This window comes from Artemia franciscana, chromosome 18 (assembly GCF_032884065.1).
Source record: "Artemia franciscana chromosome 18, ASM3288406v1, whole genome shotgun sequence".
Taxonomy (NCBI): domain Eukaryota; kingdom Metazoa; phylum Arthropoda; class Branchiopoda; order Anostraca; family Artemiidae; genus Artemia; species Artemia franciscana.
In genome coordinates, this window is record NC_088880.1 from 19,467,934 (window position 1) to 19,488,612 (window position 20,679).

Sequence of the window (20,679 nt, forward strand, 5' to 3'; positions counted from 1 at the left end):
CCTGCCTTCATATATCAGTTGTCTCGTCTGCAAGAATGGTAAAAAAAAAAATCGGTAGATTTCGTCGCTGTTACGCCTAAAGGTCGTAACAGACATTTTTGGCGAAACTGGGTTAATCTGTACTTTAGACTCCTAGGATATTGTGCTACAAGTTTGCGACCACAGGGAGACGCAACGTCCACTTGTTGGCGAAATGGCCAACCCCACCCTGGACGTATCTGCAAAACGCTGTTACGCCTAAAGGTCGTAACTGAGTTTCATCGGTTATTTGTCAGTTACGCAATAACGAAATCTGGAAGTTGGGAAATACAAAATCATATTTCGAAAGATTAGGGCTAAACCTGACCAGACTACGTATCTGGAGGTAAGAGGCTTCCACATTTTCAAACAGAACTCTCTTTCAGGCGGCAGAATGCCAAAGAGGACTGCACTTTCAGAGGAAGAGCTTCGGAGGCTCATAGAAGATGACAATGACGAAGATTTGTCATCTGATTCAGATGGTGATCCCAAAGACAAGGATTGGGTGCCAGACAAGGATGGCTCAAGCTCGGACAGTGACGGGGAAACTCCCAATCAGGAAAGTTTTACTGAAGCAGACATTAGCGCTCCTGATCCAACTTTTCCAGAAGCGACTGCCACAGAACTGGATGTTGTTGATGATCAGGCATCAGTTGAAAGAAGGAACACAGAAGAACATCCCAAAAGAAAGAAAGGTTGCAAATACAAACTCGAGTGCAAAACTATTGATCAAGATGCTCGAAAAGCTATATTCGAAAGCTTCTGGCTGCTAGGCAGGGAGTTAGGCTCCATGGAGTCACAGAGACAGTTCGTTTCAAAGTGTGTGACGAAGAAGTCAGTTGGTCGGAAAACGACAAATGCCAGAAGTTCACGGCGGCGAAACTCACTCTGTTACACATTAGAATTGAATAGTACTTGTAAAAAAGGTTGCAAGAAGTTTTTCTTGGCAACTCTGCGGCTTGGTGAAAAGTTTGTTGCTGGATGTGTCAGAAGCAAAACCAATACTGGAACCGCCGGCAGAGATAGAAGAAACGTGTCGAGTCCAAGGAATCTAATCTCTAAGAGACTAACGGATGATCAGTTACTTTACGCCAGAGATCACATTAGCAGTTTTCCTGCAGTTGAGTCGCACTATTGTCGGGCAAATTCTACGAGTCTCTATCTAAGCTCTAAACTTAACCAGTCCAAAATGTATAAATTATACACTAAAACCTGCTTGAGCAGCCGACGAGTACCTGTGTGTAAAAGTATCTACAGAAAATTTTTCAAATCCTTGAACTTATCTTTCCACCCTCCCTGAAAGGACCAATGCCATACATGCACCCGATACTACTTAATTACTGAAGGAGAAAAAGAGAATGAGGCTGAGTCATTTCAGCAGCACCAGGCAAGAGCAAAGCGTGCTCGCGAAGTTAAAAATGCGATAAAAGATGGTATTCTGCACAGTGAGGAAGGACTGGAGAGCGCTATGTTGCTGAATATGGACTTACAAAGAGTCCTTGAGACTCCCAAAGCAGAGACCAGTCCTATATTTTACAAAAGAAAACTAGCAGTTTATAACATGACGATTTTTAACTTGGTAACCAAAGAGGCTCACTGCAACCTTTGGGACCAGACAAAAGGGCAAAGAGGCACCAATGAAGTCGCTACGCTGATGTATAACATTCTGAAAGAGAATTCTATTTTGTCTTTAACATTCTATTTTGTTACTGATGGCTGCTGTGGGCAGTTCAAAAACCAGTTTGTAGCCTCCAAGTTTTTATATGCTGTTCAGACACTGCATCCCGTCAAAGGAATAAATCATATATTTCTTGAAAGTGGTCATTCTCAGCAGGAAGGGGACAGCATGCACTCATGCATCGAAAAAGCAGCCAAACTCTTACCTGTGTTTTCTATAGAAAACTGGAGAACCGTCTGCCTAATAGCCAGAACCAGCCCTGAGCCATATAAGGTGCACGTGATCGATGATTACAGTTTTTGGCTGGACTTCAAAAACTGCTGACATTATTTTGAGAAACAGAAAATGGGCCTAGGGGCCGGTGGGGAAAGTCTGCAAGTGAAATGGAATTCGATAAAATGGCTCAACTACTCGATTGAGCGGCCAACCGAGATCCATTTCAGGTACGACTACGACTCTGACTATTCAGTCATAAAAGTGAACGAATCGCGACGTAGAATGACACCCAACAAAAACTCCTTGGAGCTCGTCAGTGCATACAAGGGACCGATTCCTCTTCCTCTAGTGAAATACGAAGATCTGATGGACTTATCCCATACTCTTGTAATCCCCAGGACTTTCCACTAGTACTACACTGCTCTTCCTTCATCGGAATCAACCAGGGACGCATTGGATGAGTCAGACGTCGAAGAAGAGGATCCAGAAGATCTTTAAGTTTGTATCCGTTCTAATTTGAGTTCCTTGTATTCTTTTCGCTGAATAACAAAAGAATAAACTTGAATCCTGTTGCACTTTATATGTTTGTATTAAAACTCTTATCTGACACCAGGCTAAATTTCTGTTACAAGTAGATGTCGTATCTGCCTTGTAGGCCAATCGGTTTAACTTAGCAAAAACCTCTGTTAACCAGCGGAAAGCCCATATTTTACATACTCAGAGTTTGACTGAACATTACATTTCCCTGCTGATTCTCCTTTTTGAACAGCTTAGCAAACAGTTTTTGTCGAATATCTCAGAAGTGTAAAAATGTCAGTTACGACCTTTAGGCGTAACAGCGACGATTTAACTTGGTCAACTATTGTTTTGGTTATTAGCTGCCCACAAATATCAATTAATTCATTCTGGATACTTGGGCTGCAATACTGAGCATTGCCTGCACTTCTCTCAAAGATATCTTTCATAACTGGATCGCCCTTCATTCGATAGCGTAGCAAGGTCCTCAAATTTCCATCGTTTTTTATAGGCTCAGCAAAGGTGAATTTCCCAGAGTGCTGCGGGGGTAGTTCTTCTATTGCGAAAACGTTGATTTTAATGAAAACGATAGTTTCCAAAATTGATCCATTAAAAGCTGTACTTTATCCTGAAAAGGGGGGATAAACGCCCTAATATCAAGGATAATTCTATTTTGCTGTGGAAAGACAAAACTCTCTTTACAAAAAAAAATAACAGTACAATCGCTAATTAGGGGATTGTGGGGTTGGTTCAGACAAAGTCCGAATGTGCCCCACTGTAGTTGTCAAAATCAACCCCACCTGAAAGAAAAAGCCTGAAACCTCACCTACGTCTCAGAACTTACAGATAGCGCCAAAAACTTAAATCGAAACAACTTAACAAAGTCTAAGTTAAACGTGTCATGCATTAAGAAAGCTAAATGTTTATTAATATAGGCTGAATTAAATCTCAAATTAAAGAAGATACAGGGTGCCTTTTCTTTTTTTTTCAGTTTTTTTCCAGATATTTTTCCAAAACGACTGCACGAGGGGTAACGAAACTACATACGCAAATAGAATGCTAGATGGCAGGTCTACAGCGTTTTTTTTCTTGATTAGCAGATGGCGCTGTAGGGAGAGAAGCGCTTGTCCAGATTCACCGCGCGTCCGAACCAACCCCACTCTCCCCTACTTCAACCCTTAACTCCCCCGGTACGGAACTCTTTTCCGACCTGTTGGCATATATCCCATGTGTAGAACTCTTTTCCACCATGTCAGCCCTTAACTCTCCAGGTACGGAACTCTTTTCCGACCTGTTGGCAGGGGGGCCTGAAGGCCCCCCTTGCCTACGTGCCAGGCCAATGGTATATTTTACTGTCTTAGTGTCACTCTCCATATGGTCTATTTCTATTGATACATCCCTTTAATTCATCAAATCGCGAGACTTTGGCATCCTCAAATGTGATTTTATCAAAATAAGGTCCCTATCATTAGAATAATTTGTCAATAAAGCAACAAAACGTGAAAGTCGATTAAAAATTAATCTCCAAACTCCAGTTATGTTTTATATGCGCTATCTCTAAATTATTTCTAGCACCATTAGATACTAGTTAAAATTGATTTTTATCTTGCATCCCATAACCTACCTTTATCCATTTTTTACCAAAAAAAAAGTCTCAAAGAAGCTACAAAGTGCCTTGGGGACTGTTGCTATTTATTTTTTCTGATGTTTTCTAATTAAAAAAAAACTAAAATAGCCTAATTGAAAGATCGTCTCGTATTAGCATTGCTGAAAATCGGTTGTCTCGCAATAAAAAATGTCTGTCAAGTCTAAAGCCAAATGTCGTTTGCATTGTTACCAATGATATTACAGCCTGACAAAGGATTTTTAAAACGTGTGTTCATATATTGTATCTTTTGTTGAATATTTTGAAGTTTAATGTTCCTCTAAAACTAGAAAGAGGGGACTGGGTATACTTATGCATAACATCGCAAAATATATTCATATCTTATATCAAATTGTTAGACTATCTTTCTAACCTTTAATATTTTTCTTTTCTTTTCAGAAGTGCATTCCACTGGAAAAATACGAAAAAACGGCACTTCTTAGGAACCTAGCCAGACCTTATATGTTTTTTAGCTGCTTTAAGGTAAGCTAAGAGAACGGTAAATCCACATTTATCATGTTTTTATTCTTTCTGTCAACACTAAACATGTGGGATGTCGGCAATTTTTTTGAATGATTATAAAATCACTAATGTCCAGGGCCGAGTCTCCAGCATTTTTATTGGGGGGGGGCAAGAGGGATCTATATCCGGATAGTGAAGGTGCATATGATAATAATAATTTCTTCTCCACATTGTTGGGGGCAAAAAAACAAATTAATTAAAACAATTTCAGGTATTTTTCTAGTCTGAATTAAACATCAAAATTATTGCCCAAACACCATAGATATTTCTGCATTTTACTTAATAACTGGTTGCAGTTTTTCGTATGAACTTGATTCTACTTTAAAAATCATTTTAACATGAATGCAAACTTTAATGTTAGTGCATGACGTCGTTGCAATACTTAAAATTGACGTCACTCACATAAATATTTTTTTTCTGAACTAAAGACTCTTAACAAAATGCTCAAACTTCTGACCCATCTAGACCGTATTTTAGGCCAGAATATCCCGGAATGACAATTTTTCAAAAAAAAAATGGAGCCGTTTTCGAGAAAAATACATACATACATGCATATACAGTTATTGACCCAATTCTCTCCCTCCATTAAAGATGGAACCAGGCTAAGGATATTGAAAAACTCATAAAGGACCACAATCTTTTTGGGTACAAGGCAACTATAATAAATAAAAAAAAGGCCTTTGTGATGAAAATTCAGGAGTTTTCTTTTTTTAAGTTATGAAATAAAAAAAAATGCAAAAAGAGTCTTTTAAAGAAAAATAACGAGTGACAATTAAACCTGAAACGGGCAAAAATAATCATATGATAATAATAATTCAAAATTAAAGCGAGCAGATATTACTATAAATGAAAAAAGGAAATCTAAAATGAAGAGAAAGAACAATTGATAATGAAGTTTATGTAAAAACGAACATAATTACATTTGACATCGATATTGCAGCCCTCTTCAAACCCTCTGAAGGGTAGTGCTCCATTTACTTTTTAATGAAAACGGAATAAATTTTTAATACTATTTTCATCTCTATTTTTCCCTATTAATTCTTTTTCATTCAAAAAAATAGAAAACTGATGGCCAAACTAAATTTTCCTAACGTCAATTTTTGAAGCAATCGTCATAGTTTTTAGAATAGCACCAATGAAACTCTAGGTCTTGATAGTATTTGGGGCTATACAGGCTAAGAAGTAGACAGGCGGAGTACTGAGAATCAAAGGAGGCGAGGGGAAACAATATGTCGGCACTGTTTACCAACAAGAGTTCAAGACTGAGCACAAACTCTGTTGACCAAAAGGGACCAAAAAGGGATTGAACATAGTGTTGGGTTTTGTTCAAGTAGACATTGGTAGGGCCGATATTTTAAACGAAATGTTTTGATATCAAAAATGATTTTTAGATGGTTTTGCCTGAGGTTCAGAAAGTGGTCTTTTCATCCATTGTTCTTAGCGGCGAATAAGTTGTGAAAGACTCAGTAAAGTAACAAAACTGTTAGTGTATAGAAACTAAGACTTGATGTGACCAGCATATAAAGTTTGGTTCAAACTGCGTTCCATAGTCTATGAGACCTTCAATGGCCCGGAACTAATTACTGGCCCTGGAATTTTCCCTTACTGACCAGCTCAGAAACCTTCAGGCACAGGATGCACTGCTGTTTCAAACCTTCTCAATTATGGGTTAAAGCGTGAAAATTTAATGTATAGTATATTTGTGTCTAATACAGAATAACTTCAGATTCTTTGTGTTGTACATCCTCTAAAGGCAAATCTTTTATTAAAAAAAAGTCTTGATTATGAGTTCTTAGAGGCAAAGCAATTGGGGCTAAGTTGATTTACTTTGCTTGTATGTGCATAGCTATGTGGAAGCCAGTTTTACGCAGAAAAATAGACTCCGACCCCTACCGTATTATGTTTTAAGGGACCTGTTTAAACATTAGACTAGAGTAGTAGGAACATTTCCAAAGACTATAGGAAACTGAGAAGAGCTAAAGTCCAACGCTTCGGAAGAAAAACAAGAGCTAAGATATCATTTGGCACTTGTGACGAGGTCCGAAGAGCCAAGAGCTAATATGGCATGAGCTCTAGGAAAATTCTAAGATTCAATAGATTGATTTAAAAGGAAAATCAGAGGATTAATACCGGTCAGGATTTAAAATAAGAGCTCTGAGACACGATGTCCTTCTTATTATCAAAATTCAGTAAGATCGGATCACCCATTCGTATGTTAAAAATACCTCTTTTTCTAATTTTTCTTCTCCCTTTAGCCCCCCAGATAGTTGAATCGGGTAAAAAGACTTTATCAAGTCAATCTGTGCAGGTCCCTGACACACCTACCAATTTTTTCGTCCTAATACGTCCAGAAGCACCGAACTCGCCAAAGCACTGAACCCCCTCCTAATTCCCCAAAGAGAGCTGATCCAGTCCGGTTACGACAATGACGTATCTAAGACATTTTCTTATTCTATCCACCAAGTTTTATCCCGATCTTTCCACTCTAAGTGTTTTCCAATATTTCCCGTTTCACCCTCCAACTCTACCCAATTTCACCGGATACGGTCAGGATTTAAAATAAGAGCTCTGAGACACGAGGTCCTTCTAAATATCAAATTTCATTGAGATGAGATCACCCATTCGTAAGTTAAAAATACCTTTTTTTTTCAATTTTTCCTCTCCCTCCACCCCCCATATGGTTGAATCGGGAAACGACTGTTATCAAGTCAATTTATGCAGGTCCTTGACACACCTACCAATTTTCATCGTCCTAGCACATCCAGAAGCACCGAGATCACCAAAGCACTGGAAATCCCCCTCCCCAATTCCCCCAAAGAGAGCAGGTCCGTTCCAGATATGTCAATCACGTATCTAAGACTTATGCTTATTTTTCCTATCGAGTTTCATCTTGATCCTCAAGATCCCCCCTCAAAATCCCCTCAATGTCACCAGATCCAGTCAGGATTTAAAATAAGAGCTCTGAGACACGAGGTCCTTCTAAGTATCAAATTTCATCAAGATCTGTCACCCGTTCGTAAGTTAAAAATACCTAATTTTTTCTAATTTTCCAAATTTGAACCGTCCCTCCACTTCCTCCCCCCAGATGGTCGAATCAGGAAAATGACTATTTCTAATTTGATCCGGTATCATCCCTGAGACGCCTGCCAAATTCCTTTGTCCTAGCTTCTCTGGAAGAGCCCATACTAGCAAAACAGGGACAGACAGAGAGACCGACCGACCGACAAAATTTGCGATCGCTATATGTCACTTGGTAAATACCAAGTGCCATAAAAGCAATCGCCATAGAAAACCTAGTGAAATTTTGAAGTTCTTACCAACCCTCGACTGGTAGCATCACTCCATTGAAAAGCTGTTTTCGTAGGGGCTTGTATTCTACGAATTTTCCGTTTTCAGTTTTGGTTAGCAACTACGTACTAGCTGTGGTGCTTGCAGTGTTATTTATTGTGCAAGACGCTTTAAAGCCTACAGGATTATGCTCAATCCAGTATTATGTTTTCTTTGATCACAGCTTTATCTTCTTCATTTCTGTGGCAATGCTTATGATACACAGCCGACCAAACTTGAAGTTCAAAAATCAGAAATCAGATACATTCAAACCGAATCAAACCGTAATAAATCAGACCGTTCTTGGTACTGAGCCTTGAGGAAAGAGTAGCTTCTGTCAATTGAAGCCATAAGTATCGAAATATTATACTGTTAATGTTCATTCTTTATAGGTAGAAGTAAGTGAATTTAAAGCTTCTCGTTCATTAGCATCAGAAAAATTTCATAGCGTTGGAAAAGGGAAATGAAAAATAAATTCAATGACAATTACATGATTAAATTCAACATTTCAGAGAACCCATTATTTCAAGCTAATGTGTCCAAAAACATGATACTTTAGTTTATTTTCCCCTCGAAGGGATTGCACGGATGTGTGCTTGTTTTTTTGATATTTTTGGAGTTTTTCTCCTTTTTTTACAGAGATGATCGTGTTGAAAGAATGGTTATGGAACATTGAAAGGTTTGATACTCGGGCAGGAATTTGAAGTGCACATTCTAATATCAAAAAGGAATTTGTTCCTGCCCACATTCTAATACCAAAAAGACATCTTGCCTCAGCGAAGTGAGAGTGATGTACTCGTCGTTAAATGTTTATTAATTAAAAAAATTCCTATAAAAGAAATTTTTAAAGAAAGCTAAAGAACTAGATATAGATATGTAAGATATCTAAGGCGAGCAGAAATAAAGTCAAATGGTGAATCATGATAAAAACGAACAGAAATTAAGTGAAGAAATCAAATCAGACTTAAATCTTTTTTTGCAATTTAGATTACTTTAAATTATGACTGCCACGACTTCTTAGAACTACAAATTCTTTTGGGAATGAACAGGAGATCTGACGATTAATTGTTGCTCCTTATTTACTATACTTTCTTTATTAACAGAGTATTCTTACTGACTGACACAATATTTTAACCATAGTATTTGACAGCATTTATTTTTACAAATAAATAGTTTTTAGACATTTATTTATTTAAGAGAGAATATTCACAATTTATCTTCTCTTTTTTTCAGAATCAGAAACTGGTTGCTTGTATGAAGAAAGATCTAAACGAGAAATTTGGCGTAAATTTTGATACTGTCTCTTCTAGAATGGGGTTGGATTCAATGGCTGAAGATAGTGAAGATGATCAAATTCTCTCCTTATTTTCGACCATTTTCGGGATATCGGAAAACACCAGTTTATAAGTATTTAAAGAGTTTCAACAAATAGAATTTACATATAAAAATAAAAGTTGTTGATGACTGAGTTGCAAAAGTTTATGAAAGTCTACTTGCATTCAAAATAATTTTTGTATCACTGAGTCTGTGATACAAACCTCATTTCATTTTAAAGATTATTTACAAAAGTATAAAAAAAATTAGTTTTTATTATGTGTCCAACACCATTATGGGAAAAAAATAAAAAACTTTAGGTTTTAATTACCAAAGTTTTCCCTACAACATTGTAGTTACATTAAAAATTTCTTTTTGAAAGTTTTTTTAAGATAGAAGTTAATTTTTTCAGTGTTTTGCACGTATATGCACTTTTCGTTCTAAAGTTGCGATGCAACAGCAAAAAATAAGTGAAAGAAACTTATTTTTAATATACTTTATTTTTTCAAAGTTAATATTTTGTGACTATATTCTAAAGTTCTAAAAACTTTTTTTCGAATAATTGTATAAGTATCCATGTTGAATCTAAAATAAATTCCAGGAACTTCTAAATTATATCAGATATTGAAAAATAAGTATGAGAAAGATCTTGTCTGCTAAAATTTATCAAATCAATTTGTGCAGGTCCCTGACACGCCTACCGATTTTCATCGTCCTAGCACGTCCAGAAGCATCTGACTCGCCAAATCACTGAACCCCTGCCCCCAACTCCCCCAAAGAGAGCGAATCCAGTACGGTTCTGCCAATCATGTATCAAGGACAATTTCTTATTCCATCCACCAAGCTTCATCCTGATTCCTCCAATCAAAGTGTTTTCTAAGATTTCCCCCTCCAACTCCCCCCAATGTCAGATATCTGGTCGGGATTTGAAATAAGAGCTCTGAGACATGAATCCCTTCTAAATATCAAATTTCATTAAGATCCGATCACCTATTCGTAAAATAAAAATACCCCTATTTCCCCATTTTCCAAGAATTCTGGTTTCCCCCTCCAACTCCCCCCAACGTCACAGGATCTGGTCGAAATTTAAGACTAGAGATTTAAAGCACAAGATCCTTCTAAATATCAAATTTCATTAAGATCTTGTCACCCTTTCATAAATTACAAATACCTCAATTTTCAAAATTACCCCCCCCCCCCCAACTCCACGAAAGAGAGCAGATCCGGTCCAGTTATGTCAGTCAGGTATCTTAGACAGGTTTTAATTCTTCCCATCCACTTTTATTCTGATCTCACCACTTTAAGTATTTTCTAGGATTTCTGGTCCCCCCAACTGCCCCCCCCCCCCAATTACGTTGGATCTGGTTGAGATTTAAAATCAGAGATCTGAGTTGCGAGGTCCTTCTAAATATGAAGTTTCATGAAGATCCGCTATATCCTTCGTAAGTTAAGCATACGTCATTTTTTCTAATTTTTCAGAGTTACTCCCCCCCCCCCCAATAGAGCAGATCCGTTCCAATTATGTAAAGCGCGTATCTAAGACTTCTGCTTATTTTTCCCACCAAGTTTCATCCCGATCCCTCCACTCCAAGCGTTTTCCATGATTTTTTGCCCCCCCCCCAATATTAGATACACGACCATCAGAATCAGCGTATACGAGAATTTCATTGTAGAAGTTTCAAGCTCTATCTACAAAAATGGTGAATTTCGCATTTTTTGCCAGAAGACAGATCACGGATGCGTGTTTATTTGTTTTTTTTGTTTTTTTGTTTGTTTGTTTTTTCCCAGGGATGATCGTATCGACTGAGTGGTCCTAGAATGTCGCTAGAGGGCTCATTATAATGGAAATTAAAAGTTCTAGTGCTCTTTTTAAGTGACCCAAAAAATTAGAGGGCACCTAGGCCCCCTCCCACGCTCATTTTTTCACAAAAGACACCGGATAAAATTCTGAGATAGCCATTTTATTCACCATAGTCGAAAAACCTAATAACTATGTCTTTGGAGACGACTTACTCCCCCACAGTACCCGTGGGAGGGGTTGCAATTTAAAAACTTTGACCTGTGTTTACATATAATAATAGTTACTGGGAAGTGTACATACGTTTTCAGGGGGATTTTTTTGGTCTAAAGGGGAGAGTTGAGGGGGGAGGTTACGTGGGAGGATGTTTCTATGGAAGAACTTCTCATGGGGGAAGATAATTTCAATGAAGGGGGCGCAGGATTTTCTAGCATTATTTAAAAAAATAATGAAAAAATAAACATGGAATGTTTTTTCTGCTGAAAGTAAGGAGCAGCATTAAAACTTAAAACAGACACAAATTATTACGCATATGAGGGGTTTACCTTCTCGTAATACCTGACTCTTTACGCTAAAGTATTTTTAGTAATTTCAACTATTTATTCTACGGCCTTTGTGATTCAGAGGTCATTCTTAAGGACTTGGGACAAAATTTAAGCTTCAATGTAAAGAGCGGGGTATCGACGGGCGGTGAACCCCCTCATATACGCAATAAAAACATACGAGGATAGAAGTTTGTTACGAAAGTTAATTCGTAGGTTACGTATATTTCTTACCAATGAAAACGTTCGTAAAAAATTAAAAGTTCTAGTTGCCTTTTTAAGTAATCAAGAAATTGGAGGGCAACTAGGCCTCTTCACTCACTCCTTTTTTCTCAAAATCTTCCGATTAATTGCAATTAATTAATATGCAAATTTCGTTTAAATTATTTATGTGCGGAGAGCCAAGATCATTGCATTAATTCAAAAACATCCAGAAATTAAATAAAAAAAATAATTTTTTGAAATGAAAGTAAGGAGCAATATTAAAGCTTAAAACGAACAAAAATTACTCCGTATATGAAAGGGGCTTGTCCTCCTCAACGCCACGATCTTTACGCTAAAGTTTCTTATTGTTTTAATAAACAAGAAAGAGAGATAAAACTCTACAGAAAAAAAAATTAAATTGAGAAGTGGAATAAACTCATTTTTCTTTATTGTCTCTTATGGAATTGGTATGGTGATGTGTTCATACGGGCGTGGCTAGGTAGCTAGCAGAGCAAATCCACCACTGTTTGGTAAGGTGTGCGACAATGCTCTGTGCTGAGTTTAGCTCTTTTCAAGAATGCCATCTGAACCGTTACTAACAATAATCCTATCTAACGTTACTAACGTCAACCACGTATCTAAGACATTTGCTTATTCTATCCACCAAGCTTCATCCTGATTCTGCAACTCTAAGTGTTTTCAAGCATTTCCGATTTCCCCCTCCAACTCCCCCCAATATTAACAGATATGGTCGAGATTTAAAATAACAGCTCTGAGACATGAATTCCTTCTAAATATCAAATTTCATTAAGATCCGGTCACTCGTTCTTAAGTTAGAAATACCTCAATTTTTCTAATTTTTCCAAATTAACAGCCCCCCAGCTCCTCCAAAGATAAAGGATCCGTTCCAATTATGTCAATCACGTATCTAGAACTTGTGCTTATTCTTCCCATCAAGTTTCATCCCGATTTGTCTACTCTAAGCGTTTTCCAAGAATCTGTTTCCCTCCTCAAACCCCCTGTGTCCCCAGATTCAATCTGAGTCAAAAATGGAGCATCTGAGACATAAGATCCTTCTACACATCAAGTTTAATTAAGATCCAATCACCTATCCTTAAGATAAAAATACCCCAATTTTCACGTTTTCCAAGAATTCCGGTTTCCCCCTCCAACTCCCCCAACGTCAAATGATCCGGTCGGAATTTAAAATAAGAGCTTTAAAACACAAGCTCCTTCTAAATATCAAATTTCATTAAGATGTGATCACCCGTTCGTAAGTTACAAATACCTCATTTTTTCTAATTTTTCCAAATTACTCCCTTCCCCCCCCAACTCTACCAAAGAGAACGGATCCAGTCCCGTTATGTCAGTCACGTATCTTAGACTTGTTTTTATTCTTCCCGTCCAGCTTCATCCTGATCTTTCCGCTTTAAGTATTTTCTAAGATCCCCCCCCCCTCAATGACGCCGGATCCGGTTAAGATTTAAAATAAGAGGTCTGAGTTACGAGATCCTTCTAAATATGAAGTTTCATGAAGATCCGATTACTAATCCGTAAGTTAAAAATACGTCATTTTTTCAAATTTTTCAGAATTACCCCCCCCCCCCAATTCCCCAAATTGAGCGGATCCATTCCAATTATGTCAACCACGTATCTAAGACTTCTGCTTATTTTTCCCACCAAGTTTCATCCCGATCCCTCCACTCCAAGGGTTTTCCATGATTTTTTGTTCCCCCCTCAAACTCCCCCCAATGTCACCAGATCTGGTCGGGATTTAAAATAAGAGCTTTGAGACAAGATATCCTTCTAAATATCAAATTTCATTGAGATCCAATCACCCGTTCGTAAGTTCAAAATACCTCATTTTCCCCAATTTTTCAGAAATAACCCCCCCCCCCGAACTCTTCCAAAGAGAGCGGATCTGTTCCAGTTATGTCAGTCATTTATCTAGGACTTGTGCTTATTTTCCCACCAAGTTTCATCACGATCCCTTCACTCAAAGTGTTTTCCGAGATTTTAGGTTTTCCCCTCCCTACCCCGCCCCCCCCCAACGTTACCAGATCCAGTCAAGATCCGGTCCCGGTGAGGAGAAACAATATGTCGGCACTGTTCACCTACACGAGTTCAAGACTGAGCGCAAACACTGTTGACCAAAAGGGATCAAAAAGGAATTGAACATAGTGTTGGGTTTTGTTCAAGTAGATAGTCATGTTCAATTGGGTTTTGTTTAAGTAGATCATCAGCAGTAAAACTCAAGAGTTTTACTGCTGATGATGAACACTGTATATGTGTTCGAAATATCCAGTTAAATAATTTTATATCTATTCATTGTCAATAAAAAGGTTTCATCCCTGTTTAGAAAATTGCTATATTTAACTTCGCTCTGACATTTGACAAATTTGGTTATTACTGTAAAAAAAAAACATTTTAATTACAAAAGATTTCAATTACAATTTTATTCTCGATTACCATTACTCTGAAAGAATTGCACCTTTGCTTTGATTACAAATATATTGAAAAAAAACTTGGCTTAACCACATTTGTTATTAGGATCATAATGGTCCAAAGAAATGTTGAGGTTATTTGCTCCATGGCCCTGGCTAAAAACAATAGCGCCGAAAAGGTAAGTCTTTTCGCAAGTGCATCGAATGCTATCACAGTCACCTTTACAGCTACTGTGAATCAGTCTAAGTAGGCTTTTTGGAAGAGGTAGTGAATCGGTCATTTTGGGTATAAAACCGTTTGATGAAAGATTCCTGCCCCAATATTAAGACTTTCAAAGAAACTACTTTCCAGCCCCAGATTTTGAGGGATTCAGTTTATATTATTTAGTAAATCCCTCTGAATATTTAAGCGTTCATCTGTGTCGGAATATTACCGAAATTAAGACTCCAATTTTTAATCTCCATCTAACCTCACATAGGGTGGAAATAAGGTACTAAATGGTATTATTTTTCGATTCTAAATTTATCCGAAACCAGATGAATTAGGATTTTGATTTTTTTCACAACATCCCCCACCCCATCTGACTCCGCTTGGGGTGGATATGGGGCACTAAGGGACCGAATTTTCCCATTTTTATGTCAATTATGGTTTGTTCGGACTCAAACTAAAAGTAACTGACCTTTGAATCCAGAAAATGTTGTACAAATGTAAACTCGAGATTCGGCATTCCCGTCCCTCTTTCTCTATTTTTGGAAAAAAATTGTAATGCCAAATTTTGTCGAGAACATGTTATTAAGAATATTTTTTTTTACATTCAGTAAAAAAACACTTTCTGTTGCTAAAACGCTGAGCTTTTGCCATTTTTTTCGTTGTTTTCCAGGACTAATATATAAAATGAGACCTTAAATCGGCAGTAGAAAAGCTTTGAAAGAAAAAAAAAATTCCTAAATCGTTTGAAACTCATCTGGAATGTGAAGGGTGAGGAAAAACCTTAGGTTTCAGAGTATGGAAGTAAATACATCTTTTACACAGATATTTTTTTTCTCCACGATAAAGAAATTTGTAAAATAGTGAAAAATTTACCCCGATAACTACTTACAGAGTATGTATTTAGAAGGGCTGGGGATACAGAATCCTATTTTTTTTCTCTATGTATTATGTAATCTCCCCCCCCTTCAATTACATATTATAATTTAGTTTGTAATTTTTCTTATATAATTTTCACTATTAAAACTCAGAAACTTACACCAGATAATTTTACTGAAAATTCCAAAATTAAAATATATTGTAATCTAATATTAGCTAAGAGTATCCAACCCCTGAGTTAGCACATAATATTTTTGATATTTTCTATTGAAGTCCTGTATTTACTCTCTCTTCCTTATTTTGATGAAATGATTCTATGATTAAAATTTTACAATACAAAGGAAACAGTTTAAATTTTAGATTTTGAATATTTAAGGTTTTTTGATACTGAATAAGTAAAAAATGAATATGGTTTAACCATTTATACGAAAATGTATAAAGAAATCAGGCATTTAAAGAGAGGTGAAGATTAACCGTCACAAGCAAAGTCTGTAATTATTTTTTGAAAGGTTTTATTGATTGTAAAGTTGTCGAAGAAACATTACTATAAGTCAAGCTGAAAGAACAATAATCTTTAATTGAGATTTTTGACATTTCTCTCTTTCAGAAGACGTAGTCAAATTGGTTACATCCTTGCTGGAAAAAAGGCATTAAATCATCATGGCTGCCAAATTGACACATTTTGTGTCAAAATAACACAATTTGATATTGCGTGACACAATGACACATTCAGACGAAATGATGACACAGTCGACGAAAATGTCACAATTTTCGATAAAAAATTACACAATCGATAAAAATGACACATTTTTGTCATCCTAGTCTTGATTTTTAAATGGTAATAAAAGAAAAGTAAAATTTCAATTTTCTACCTCCAAAAAAGCTACAAATTAATGGAAGGGAATAGCGCTGCCTAACGGTGGCAATAGTACAAAACAGTGCAGAATACAGGACAGATGCCATCACCGTATTTAAAACTTAAACTACGCGAAAAAAAACAGCCGTAGGCGGAAATTTCAAATCAAAATGCACGCTGAATATCTGAACGTAATTGGCTTCTTGATTGAGTATTTGATGTAGCCAACTGGTACGTACTTAATAGTAAAAATTAAACAGCATGCAGTTTACCAAAGCTGTGTGCATAAGCAGCAACTCCCGTTTTTAGGAGTATAGGAGGGGTATCCAACCTTGGACAAGATTACAAATTTCCGGAGATTTCTTTCCTTCAGAATAATCCATCTGGCCTAAAAAAGCACCAAAAAATATGACAGAAATACTAGATTGAAGCTGGTTGAATGGCTTACATATTCAGTAAATAAAAAGCTTAGCCAATAAAGCCGATTACGTATAGAGCTGATTACGATTACGACGTCATACGAAAAGTCTATTTTCAATTTGCTGTCTGAATTGATTGTCCCTAATAAATGTAAACTTGCCTCGTTGGCCGCCCAGACACAAATTCATAGTGTGTAACATTAATTTAATCGAATGTTTCTATTTCTTTCATGACGTCACAAAAAGGTCAAGATCCCAAGATAATAGGATAAGGTTAAGTTTACTCCTTTTTGAACTGATTTGGAAAAGATTATATATTCAAAACTCTAAATAAAGATTTGACAATTAAATATGATACCACCTGTAGCAAAAAAATATGACACATTTTGTGACACATTATGGAATCTGAGATGACACAAAAAGCTCATTTTTGGAAAAAATATGACACACTCCCTAAAAAAATTTGGCAGCCCTGTAAATCATAGCGAGGTATTACATAAAGATGGTGTTTTTCTAAGATTGGATTTATTAGAGCAGCAAGAATCTAACTCTTAATTGTTATAATCGTCGTGTTGTGGGAGAAAAAGTGTGTTTGCAACATTTGAATTCAAAGAAAAGTGATGAAGACTGCTTTGACAACCTTTTTGACTGCTTTGATGAAAGATTAAATTTGTCCTAGGTTATCTGGAAGAGCCCATACTAGCGAAACCGGGACAGACCAACCTAAATTGCGATCGCTATATGTCACTTGGTAATGCCATAAAAACAATCAGTGCCATCGTGTCCAACATTATCATGGAGATAAAAACAAAATACTTTACGTTTTAATTACCAAAGTTTTCCCTACAACATTGTAGTTACATTAAAAATTTCTTTTTGAAATTTTTCAAACAGTTCGTGGTAGTAGTAAGTTCGTGGAACTGTAGTAAGGAGCGACCCGGCTCAATAGTAACCGAAACTCTAAAAATGGAATTTTGATACCAATGGTTACATCAAAAGAATCGCATTTTAATGCTGATCTTAAATATATAAGTTTCATCAAGATCAGTTATACCCATCAAAAGTTAAAAGCCTGAGAATATTTGCCTCATTTTAAAAAATAGGAGGAAACACCCCTTAAAAATCATGCAATTTTAACGAAAATCACACCATCAGATTCAGCGTATCGGAGAACCTTATTGTAAAAGTTTCAAGCTCCTATCTACAAAAATGTGGAATTTCGCATTTTTCGCCAGAAGACAGATCACGGATGCGTGTTTATTTGTTTGTTTTTTTTGTTGTTTTTTTCCCTAGGGGTAATCGTATCGACTGAGTGGTCCTAGAATGTTGCAAGAGGGCTCATTCCAACGGAAATTAAAAGTTCTAGTGTCCTTTTTAAGTGACCAAAAAATTGGAGGGCACCTAGGCCCCCTCCCACGCTCATTTTTCCCAAAAGTCACCAGATGAAAATTCTGAGATAGCCATTCTATTCACCATAGTCTAAAAACACAATAACTATGTCTTTAGGGACGACTTACTCCCCCGCAGTCCCCGTTGGAGGGGCTACAAGTTACAAACTTTGACCTGTGTTTATATATAGTAATGGTTACTGGGAAGTGTACAGACGTTTTCAGGGGGATTTTTTTTGTTTAAAGGGGAGAGTTGAGGGGGGTTAAGTGGGAGGATATTTCCATGGAGAAACTTCTCATGGGGAAGAGAACTTCAATGAAGGGGGCGCAGGATTTTCTAGCATTATTTGAAAAAACAATGAAAAAATAAATATGAAAAGTTTTTTCTACTGAAAGTAAGGAGCAGCATTAAAACTTAAAACGAACAAAAATTATTACGCATATGAGGGGTTTACTTCCTCGTTATACCTCACTCTTTACGCTAAAGTTTTTTTTAGTAATTTCAACTATTTATTCTACGGTCTTTGTGATTCAGAGGTCATTCTTAAGGAATTGGGGCAATTTAGTGTAAAAAGTGAGGTATTGACGAGGGGGCGAACCCCCTCATATATGTAATAAAAACATGAGAATACAAAAAAATTTACGTAAGCTAATTTATAAGTTCCGTATATCTTTTACTAATAAAAAGATTCTTAAAAAATTAAAAGTTCTAGTTGCCTTTTTAATTAACCAAAAAATTAGAGGGCAACTAGGCTTCCTCCCCCGCTCTTTTTTCTCAAAAACAATCGATTAAAATTATGAGAAAGCCATTTAGCCAAAAAATAGAAAAAAAAATGCAAATTTCGTGTTAATTATTCCTCTGCGGAGAGCCAAAATTTTGCATTTATTGATTCAAAAACGTTCAGAAATTAAATATAAAAAAAAAAAAGTTTTTTTAACTGAAAGTATGGAGCGACATTAAAACCTAAAACGAACAGAAATTACTCCATACATGAAATGGGTTGTCCCCCTCGCAATCTCTCGCTCTTTACGCTAAAGTTCGACTCTTTGCCACAATTATACTTTTTAAAACAATTAAAAGGTTTAGCGTAAAGAGCGAGGGATTGCGAAGGGGACAACCCATTTCATATACAGAGTAATTTCTTTTTGTTTTAAGTTTAATGTCGCTCCTTACTTTCAGTTAAAAAAACTTGTTTTTTATATTTATTTTTTTTAAGATAGAAGTAATTTTTTCAGTGTTTTGCACGTATATGCACTTTTCGTTCTAAAGTTCCAATACAACAACAACAACAAAATAAGTGAAAAAACTCATTTTTAATATACATTATTTTTTCAAAGTTAATATCTTGTGACTATATTCTAAGGTTCTAAAAACCCTTTTTTTAATTGTTGTATGAATGTCCATCTTGAATCTAAAATAAATTCCAGAAACTTCTAAATCATATTATATACTGAAAAATAAGTATGAGAAAGATCTTGTCTGCTAGAATTTAGTCTTTAAATTATCTGAAGTATTAGTATACATCCTAAGAAAACAGCAATCGACTAAAATATTTCCTCTAGGTCGTTCAAATTAGCTCAATCATCAAAAAAAACAGCATCGAAAAAACCGCAAATCTATAAAATTTAGCATAAGAGCTGTCACAGAACTAAAATGTAGCCTCAAAATGCAGTGACCAAGTCGAAAATACAGTAAATTACACATAAATGCAAAATATGTCCTATCCTTCCATTCTTCAGGCATCAAACAATAGCCAAAGAAAAGAGGAGATAGCGAAATATCCCCGTTAAGTTATAAAAAATAGCAAAATGTGCTTGATTATACAATATTCTACCCTGATAGAGAATATAAATTATCATTAAAAACGGACTAAAAAGGCAATAATATGCTAAATTCATATGTATGCATTGTCATAAATAATAAAATAAAATCTAAGAAAGCGAAGCGAAAATCGAGTCATTCAATAATCGAGTGAAGTCAATAATCAAACATTAAGTTACATGTAAGTGAAGAAAATGTGTTAAGGTTATGTTCAGGGGTGTTTTTACGTCGTGGAGAGGGAGGGGGCAGTTGCCGCCCCAATAATGTAAAGAAAAAATTAATGTATATCTAATGCCCCTTGACTATCAGGATATAAACCTCTCTTGGCCCTCCCCCCTTACCTAATAAAAATGCTGGAGATATGCCCATAGATATGTTTATAGACTTCATATAACATATAAACTATTTTTCACATCCAACAACAGTTGAAGAAAGCACGAATCATCAGTCAACCGTTGAAGTCCGTTGTTGAAGAACTGTTGAAGTCCATGCCATCTTTGCGAATTTAGTATCTTAAAAATGAAAAACATTAAGCTACATGTAAGTGAAGAAAATGTGTTAAGGTTATGTTCAGGGGTGTTGTTACGTCGTGGAGAGGGAGGGGGGCATCTCAAGTCTATTAAAATGTTGCCTGTGATAGTCTTAAATAACGGAATATAGCTAAAAATTGAGCTATCCGACTCGAATATAGGATTGAAAACATTTCAATCTGCCAAAAATAGTCAGAGAAAGCACTAATTCAACATTATATAGCTAGGAATTTATCACATATCAAAGGACAAAGTCAAAAAATCATTTTCCAATCAAACAAACACATTGTATTACATATAAATTAAGAATATTTTCTCTTTTGTTTAAATCCATTCCAAATGATATAGAGATT

The 20,679-nt window shown here is 36.2% G+C and overlaps 1 protein-coding gene across 2 annotated transcripts in view; it reads left to right on the forward strand.

The window, feature by feature from the left end:
• LOC136038715 (uncharacterized) overlaps window positions 1-9,390 on the forward strand; it is a 69,176-nt gene extending 59,786 nt beyond the window's left edge. For both annotated transcript variants that reach the window (XM_065722041.1, XM_065722042.1), the window contains exons 7-8: window positions 4,473-4,556; window positions 9,156-9,390. In XM_065722041.1, the coding sequence (XP_065578113.1) occupies window positions 4,473-4,556; window positions 9,156-9,329 (258 nt within the window). In that variant the 3' untranslated portion in view covers window positions 9,330-9,390. The remainder of the gene's footprint in view (window positions 1-4,472; window positions 4,557-9,155) is intronic.
• Window positions 9,391-20,679: the final 11,289 nt, after the last annotated feature.